Source organism: Electrona antarctica, assembly GCF_951216825.1.
Source record: "Electrona antarctica genome assembly, contig: scaffold_389, whole genome shotgun sequence".
Classification (NCBI taxonomy): Eukaryota; Metazoa; Chordata; class Actinopteri; order Myctophiformes; family Myctophidae; genus Electrona; species Electrona antarctica.
This window is the reverse complement of record NW_027637493.1, coordinates 74,155-82,891: the sequence shown is the minus strand read 5'-3', so window position 1 is coordinate 82,891 and position 8,737 is coordinate 74,155. Positions and strand designations below refer to the sequence as shown.

Sequence of the window (8,737 nt, the reverse complement as noted above, 5' to 3'; positions counted from 1 at the left end):
TTCATAGTTTTGGAAAGTGCTTTCAAATTTGAGAAATGTATAATGAGGCTCAATGGCAGATATTGGCAATCACTTTCACCTAGAAACTCCATTCACACTTTTCTTTTATAATTCAGCTTACTGTGGAGACACATGCTGGAACCTTTTACTTCGAAATGTTTGACCAAAACAACAGAGTAGCGCGCTACGAGTGTGTAGGTCTGCTATTTTTGAAAAATCGAAGAACGACTGACATAGAAACATAGCTTTTTCATAAAACTGTCAGGATTTAGAAGACTTTATAGAATCTCAGGTCAAATTGGGTTAATGTGCCTCATGGTCCATGCTCTTTGCCCCCCTTCCTTTGCGGAGCATGTTTTAGGTGGACCCCAATGTGGTCCTTTATGTCGTCCTCTTTGGCCCCTGGCTGTGCCTTCAGGACTGCTTCTGCAGAATAAGAAATCACATGTGAATTAAGGCACGATGCGTAAAGTAAATGTTTTGCCACTGAAATTATTAACAGGTTAGGGGTGCTTATTTTCTTTATGGGCCGGCTTACCTGTTGTTGCTCGAAACAGGGCAGTCCCGATGAAGGCCCGCTTCTCCCCCGTCCCCTTCAGGTTGAATCGGCCCATCAGGCTGTTACTCATGAGCCTGTAGCAAAACAAAGTTACATCCATTAAGGATTATTTTTTGTAAACATGGCATAAAACCTTAACTTTTATACAGGTCCTTTAGCTCACACCAAATAACTGTTCAGACATATTTGAAACACTGTATACGAAACACTGTATACCTATTCAGAACTTTGTGGACGCACTCCTTGGTGTCTCTCCCCCCAATGCGAGAGAGTTGCAGCACCTGTTGAATAATTAAGTTCATGTAAACTTCATAAAAACAGTGTGCAGGTGCATATTATACTGCTTTATATGCTGTTAATTACTCTTGGCTATACATACCAGGGTTTTGAAAGCTGCTTCATCACCTAGGCGTAGCTCCTCCCTGTTGAACTCCTCCAGGCCGTCCATCGTCTCCACATGACTGGTGGAAGTCTCTGGTTCTGCTCTTGCATTCCGGCGCACCTCGTTCCTGATGTCGACTAAGATGGCTAAGGACTTCCTCTGGTATACTGAAAAAAGGAAATACATTTATATGAACACAAATTTAAATGTTCTCCAACATTCATAGATATCACCCTACAATGATACAAAACACTGCCGTTTGAAGTGGGAGGCATACTTTGGTTCGATATATCATTGGTTCAAAGGAGCATTGCTCTGAGGTGCGCGTTAAGGTTAGGTTTAGGTGTGCTGCCCCGTGGGGGGTTAGGGTGAGGGTTTGAGATAGGTTGTCGTTATCGGACCAATGATATGTCGGACAAAACGCATGTACACGTTTGAAGTGCAGTTTGTGTCCTGATAGGAAATGAGGACTGAGGGAACATAAGGAGAGAAAGGCCAGATGAGAGAGGGTTCCAAATTATAAATTCTTAATCTTGACCAGTGACCCGTCCCCTTTGAAATAGCTCAGAACTTACCTGCTGTTGGCCAAGGGAAATTGCTCTGTGACCATACGTCATTCTCCACTGCTGTTATAAAAAATAAAGGTACTGTATTAAAACTTCCCAAGACACAGATGACCATGCATTAGATGAGAAATATAAGTCTGGCATACTGTAACCAATACTACTTCATTTTACGTCTAATTATAAAGGCATTGATTACTTGGAACTCACCATGCCTGACTGTGTCCCTGGATCTGTCAGATCCGTGGGACCTGCTGTGCACTCTGGATCGGATAGAGTGTGTGGACTGGACAGAGTGTGTGGACCGGACAGAATGCCTGGACCGGATAGAGTGCCTGGAGTCACAGGAGTCTTGGCTCGCACTGTGCCTGGAGTCGAAGCTGGATCTAGACCTAGGACATTAGAGGTTTAATTAATTATTGGACATGTATAAAACACCATGTCACACTGAAAAAATGTTGACAATCACACCCGATACAAATATAGTTCAATGCACCTGCTGACAGGTGGCTTTGCGGCCAAGCTCGAAGCTGTAGGAAATCCCTAGGCCAGCGATAAGGGTAAGTCAGTCGCTACTGTGCCTTACACGTACCTGGAGCGATGGTCATCATGCCTGCCGGAGATTTTATTTGCATGTTGAGCTCCTAAAGAATTCACAAATGGTGAGATTAAACATGGCTGATTAGTAAACAAAAGTAAAAACATTTTTAAAATGTGACAAATACTCACTGGATGGTGATGTGCTCTGGCGTGATCGGTGTGACTCTGAAAAATAAATTTAAAAAATCTTACGTTCCAAATATTATTTTGTAGAAACATGACTACATGTGATGCATACTCACAGCTTGTGAATGGTAATGAGTTCTACAAAATGCAATTTAAATGTGTTGGTGCAATAGAAAGTCAATACTTACGGGGTGTCGACATTGGGCTCTTACGGGCTACCTTCTGTGAGCCTAGAGAAATAGAAAAACATATTAGATTCAAAATGTGCAGTTCAATATAAACACAAGGTTTTTTACAATGCACATACTCACTGGGTGTGGAAGTGTGCCTGCGCTGCGAACCTTCATTCCGGCCAGAGCGAGCAGACTCTATAAAATATTATTGAGCTAGTTATACTCACCGCTTGTGAATGGTAAGGAGTTCTACAAAATGCAATTTAAATGTGTTGGTGCAATAGAAAGTCAATACTCACGGGGTGTCGACATTGGGCTCTTACGGGCTACCTTCTGTGAGCCTAGAGAAATAGAAAAACAAATCTTAGATTCAAAATATGCAGTGAATATAAACACAAGGTTTCTTACAATGCAATGCATATACTCACTGGGTGTAGAGGTGTGACTGCGCTGCGATCCTTCATTCCGGCCAGAGCGAGCAGAATCTGAAAAACATTGAGCTTTTAACTATACTTACTCACTGCTTGTGACTCATTTTAATTATATACACGTACTGAATGTACAGTAAATGTGTTGTACAATGGAGAAATACTCACTGTGTGCAGAACCCGCAGCATGACTAAACTCGGCCTCTTCGTCATTCAGCAGGACATCTAGGGAGTCTAAAGGCAACATGAACAGGCTGATTCACACATGTTTCAAAGTGTATAAATCCATTCCAAAATAATTCACAGGCAGTTATAACACCATGGTCATGAATGGACTTTAAATGTCAACGGGAGATGTTCACTCACGTGGAGGAGTGGACATTTCCCTGCCCTGAGAACTCTCTGCAGGCTTCACTGGGAGAGACATGGCTGGGTTTTTAGAGTCTGAAACATAAGAATCAGCTTGTAAATGATTTCACGTTGTGTGTACCCAATACATTAATATACCATTTAATATAACAGATCAATACTCACTAGCACTAGGTTCTTGGCTGGACTGAAACTTCTGTGGTGGGACAGGGAATGAGGGCAGCTTCTTACCTATACAGATGCAATATAAAGTAAAACATATCAAATATAATACAAAGAAAATAGTTTATTTCTTTTACATAGTACTTTAAATGGAATAGAGAACGTTACCCTTCACGATGTTGGCCTCCTCATCAGATTCTGTTACAAAAGAAGATATAAAACATGGTCTACATGTGAGGCCAACTTTCATTGTTCCCAAGGCTATGCAGTGCCTGATGGGCACAGGTCTAGTATTTACAAATTACTTGAGAAACCTACCAAACGTGTCTACATAGTTATTATCTTTTCTCTTAGTAGCTATCCTCTTGCCTCTTCCAGCATCCGCAGCTTCTTCCTCCTCCTCCTCCTCTGCATGGCTGGTCATGACGTATTTCTCACAGACACGTTTGCTAGCTAAAAGTTAAACATTGATTTAACCATTTTCACTTGATTCTTGACAAAGAAAAAGAAAATAAAAAAAAGACGAAAAAAAAGAAACTTGCCTGAAGAAATCTTTTCCTTTACCAACTTGTACGTGTACCAGTCCTCCTGAGGATCCATTCGTTTCTTGGATGCCTTTTCAGGGTTCTTGTTTGGCCATCTAACGACTTTACGGTTAGTGTCAATCCAATTACTTGGTATGGTGGCCTCATACTCAACTTCATTCTCCAGCCACACAGCCCTGCTATACATGACCTGAAAAGGACAGCACACACATTGCAAAGTTTGCATTAGAAAAATTACAAACCATATAAATCATGTATGTAGTAGTCATGTTAGTAGAATTCCGGCAGAATTCCAAGCTTGAATGATTAGATGTGACAAGATCAGAAATGGCTACATTAAGAGTTTAAGCCATGTAGGAAAGAAGGTGCAGTGAGGTAAAGCAGGCGAGTGAGGTAAAGCAGGCGAGTGAGTCAGCAGCGAGGTGAGTCAGTGGTGGACGGAGATGGGATAAGGATGTTGCAAGACAAATAGAAGACCTGTGCTGAGAGACATGCTGGGGATGCTCTAGGTGCAGCTGAAAGAAACAGATTTTAACCTTTAATACTCCAGACCATGGCGAAGGGGTATGAGGACATATCCACCGGTTTCCTGTGGGAGGCAAGCCACCTTGCGGAACAGATCCTTTTCACGCAGCAGTCGATATTCCCTCCTGCCCCGCCCATCTGTTGTGCACACTATGTTTAGGAGTTTGGAGCTACATGGTTCGTGAAATAATGGTGACGTGTGGCGCTGATCCAAAATCTCACAGGCTAAAGTCCCATCTGCATTCTTCTGTCTAACAAAAGCAAATTTGTCGTCTTTCAGAAGAAAACAACTGTCCTTTTCTTTAACAGAAACAATTGCTTTAGGATGCATTTTGCTAGTGTTCAATTGTGAATGTTCAATTTCTGACAAACGCCTGGTGACTTGTTCCAGGGGACTTCTCCCACTCCTCACGTGTTTCTTGATTTGTTGCAGGTAGTTCTCAAAAGGAAAACAGGAAATGTCATTTAACGAACAGTTGAAGTGGCTGACATCTTCATGGAGATGAATTAGTCCATGTACATTGTATACAGAAAAGGTGTTGCCATAAAGGTCAGGACAGCACTTGACAAAGTGTTTTATTAGCTCTTGAGCATATTGCAGGTAAGCATTCCTAGTCCTCTCATCTGCCTCCAGCATTATTGACATGGCTACCGTGAAAGACAAGAAATGTTTGTACATTTCAGGGGACAGCACCTTTTTTAGTACCACAGGTCCTGTGTATAGCAAAAATTGGCGTAATTCAGTGGCCTTCCACCTATCTAGCTCCTTTAAACCCCGGGGTTGATGCGCAAACTCACTTGACATCTTGCCTCTCAGTGCAATTAGTTGTTGGGATATTAAATCCTTCTGCCTCACAGATAAACGACAAATCTTTGGACCACGGGTCAAGAAATTTAACATGCGTCTAACCACGCCCAAGCTGACCATGTGCATGTAATCCAAAACAAATGAGGTAACACAAGGTACTCCTGCATCAATTAGGGGGCTAGCACTAGTTTGATGGTTGCTGTACTCTACTCTAGAAAAGGCTTCGTCTGTTCGAGAAGTACAGTCCTGTTCAATGAAAACCATTCTTCTCTCAATTAATTTACCTCTGACGTTACATCTTTCACATGCCTCATAGGAATTATGACCCTTGATAGATTTTAGATATGCCCTTGCTGGCGCATCACAGATCTGAGCCTCAACATGGACATTGTACGTTCGGCCTTTGAACACTATCCCATTGACTTTGAGCTGTTCGTACTCAGTCAAAAAGTCTTTAAGATAATCGTTAAGAGGACTAGGCTTACTGTGTCCACTATACATGGCTACAATAAACGGGTCGAAGTGGCCAACCTTTGCCAGTATTGGCCAGAACTGTACGCTGCTACTTTTAAAAAGTGGGATGCCATCAATGTTAACAGATAATTTTAACTGATTGCTCTCTATCCGACTTAGGAAACGGCAGATCCCCTTTTCCAACCCGTAGTACCTGTACTGCCCCCCACATTTGTCTTCAGTGGAATTATGCTGTGGTGTTGCAAGAAGTGTCCTAGCATCTGCAGGCAATAGGTGACCTTGCTTTCTCAATATGGACAATAAATCATTCAGTGATCTGTGTGTCTCCTTGTACTTTAAGGCCCACTGTCTCAAGTTCTCTTCAAAGCTGACAGCCACTTCAACATTATCATTTAGTTCCTTTTCTGAGTCAGTAGACCAATATTCTATGTCAGTGTCAACGTCAAAACTATCTGACGGCTCCGGATTACTGTCACTGTTAGAACTGTTTGGAGTCACAGGAACATTATCGTCACTACTCTGAGCCCCAGGCATGTCGTCACTATCAGAATTACTTTCAAGCTGCGCCAGCAGATCATCATCATTCTGACGTAGAAGCAGTTCTATATCTCGTTTGCGTTTTCGCCAGACTCTTGTAAGCAGCTGCCATCTGAAAACAGACGGGAGTCTACATAAGTTTAGTTTAACAGTATATTTGAAGTGACAGGACAACCTGATGTGCTACGTCTTGTACCTTGTTTGGTTGGCTTCAGGCTGTTCAGGGCTGGACAGGACAGCAACTCAAGGCCTGGACAGGACACCACAGGAACTCAAGGCCTGGACAGGACACCGCAGCAGATGAGAAGACCACTTGAGAGAGAGAGAAATTAAATTCATTAGACACACTCAATTAGAATATGAATAATACGTGGCTAGAAGCAGTTCTATATCTCGTTTGCGTTCGCCAGACTCTCTTGTAAGCAGCTGCCATCTAAAAACAGACGGGAGTCTACATACGTTTAGTTTAACAGTATATTTGAAGTGACATGACAACCTGATGTGCTACGTCTTGTACCTTGTTTGGTTGGCTTCAGTCTGTTCAGGGCTGGACAGCAACTCAAGACCTGGACAGGACAGCAACTCAAGGCCTGGACAGGACAGGACAGCAACTCAAGGCCTGGACAGGACAGGACAGCAACTCAAGGCCTGGACAGGACAGGACAGCAACTCAAGGCCTGGACAGGACACCGCAGCAACTCAAGGCCTGGACAGGACACCACAGCAACTCAAGGCCTGGACAGGACACCGCAGCAGATGAGAAGACCACTTGAGAGAGAGAAATTAAATTCATTAGACACCCCCCTCAATTAGAATATGAATTATACATGGCTAGAAGCAGTTCTATATCTCGTTTGCGTCACTCTCTTGTAAGCAGCTGCCATCTGAAAACAGACGGGAGTCTACATAAGTTTAGTTTAACAGTATATTTGAAGTGACAGGACAACCTGATGTGCTACGTCTTGTACCTTGTTTAGTTGGCTTCACAGTCAAGGCCTGGGCAGGACACCACAGCAGATGAGAAGACTTGAGAGAAATTAAATTCATTAGACACCCCCCTCAATTAGAATATGAATTATATGTGGCTACCACACCAGTCACTGACACTTAATGACAAGAGGATTTTTTTTAAATGTTATATATATATATATATATATATACACACATATACACACACACACACATATTTTACAGGTACAAAGAAAGATATGTGTTTAAATGTGTTTATTAATCTTAACCCCCCCCCCATTGAAAGAAAAAAAAAGGAACAAACTAATACATCTAAATTATAATTAGCAAAAATGTCAGACCAAAAAAAAGGGGGCATAGATATATACAATTAATTTGATTAGGGGTTGTTATAGAAACAGCAACCAGGCCGTATATATACGTTAACTTAAATTCCAAAGCCATACGTACACTTGTTGCAGATTATAGCTAGCCATCTCTTGGCCACAGCATACACGTGTTAGCTACCCAGCAGCCGAGCAGGCCTAGCCACTCTGGTTATAGCAACTAGCTTGCTATAGCGTGGTGTTAGAATTGGCTATAAACTCATTATATATAGCTCGGGGCATTCCAGAGCTAGCTGGTTGCAGGCCACGCGCATACGTCCAAATGCTAGCCAAACGCACACACCACGCTAACGATATACACACACACCACGCTAACGCCGGTAGCAATGCATGCAATGCACTGCTAGCATGGTTTTGCTAGCAGCTAGGCCGTTTAAGTTTGAACAATATTAGCAAACACACGTGAAACATTTAGATTCAGAACATTGACATTTATAAACGTACATTGGCCTTACCTTAATTTGACTTTGTACAGGGATAAGGATATTAGCGTCTTGCCGTCTTGAGCAGTGCAATTTGCATTGACAAAATAGCTGAGCAGTACGGCCTTCAGCCAATCAGAGTAGGTCACATGTTGCCCCAGCCAATCAGGATTCTGTTCACTATTGTGTACGCGCATCCTATACTCTATGACGCGCATACAAGTTTATATTATTATTAATTATAAGATTCATTATAATTAAAATAATAATACTAATAATACTACTACTAATAATAAAGGCGCTGTTGTTGTTGTTGTTGTTGTTGTTGTTATTATTATTATAATTACTTTAAAATAATAATACTACTTATACAAAAGCCAGCCCGGCCCACTCAGGTGGGCAGACAGAATTGTAAGGGGGGGCGACTCCGCCGGCGCGGGTGGGGTGTCAAACCCACATTGGGTGGGCAGGACGCACGTTTGGGTGGGCTATGCCCACCCCTGCCCCCCCCTAGAACCGGCCCTGAAATTTGTAGCAAACGTCCATACAACGTCCATACGACGTCAACAAAACGACCAAGGCAGCTGTCGAAATAAATAACGGGATATCGACGTCATTATGGGGTCTGGAAATGACGTGAAATTCCAAGACCTGAATACGACGTGGTACGGACGTCGTATTCAGGTCCCCGACCGACGGACGTCATTTC

At 42.5% G+C, this 8,737-nt stretch overlaps 1 protein-coding gene across 1 annotated transcript; it reads right to left on the bottom strand.

The window, feature by feature from the left end:
• Positions 1–313: 313 nt before the first annotated feature.
• On the bottom strand, positions 314–3,786 carry LOC306918891 (uncharacterized protein; the record flags this gene model as incomplete). Its single annotated transcript, XM_079531737.1, has 14 exons — positions 314–426; positions 539–633; positions 776–840; positions 939–1,108; positions 1,715–1,896; positions 2,097–2,148; positions 2,234–2,269; positions 2,419–2,460; positions 2,542–2,598; positions 3,000–3,065; positions 3,198–3,275; positions 3,366–3,431; positions 3,531–3,560; positions 3,681–3,786. The coding sequence occupies 14 exons, from the start codon at positions 3,784–3,786 to the stop codon at positions 314–316; spliced, it is 1,158 nt and encodes a 385-aa protein (XP_079387863.1).
• Between the last annotated feature and the right edge of the window lie 4,951 nt (positions 3,787–8,737).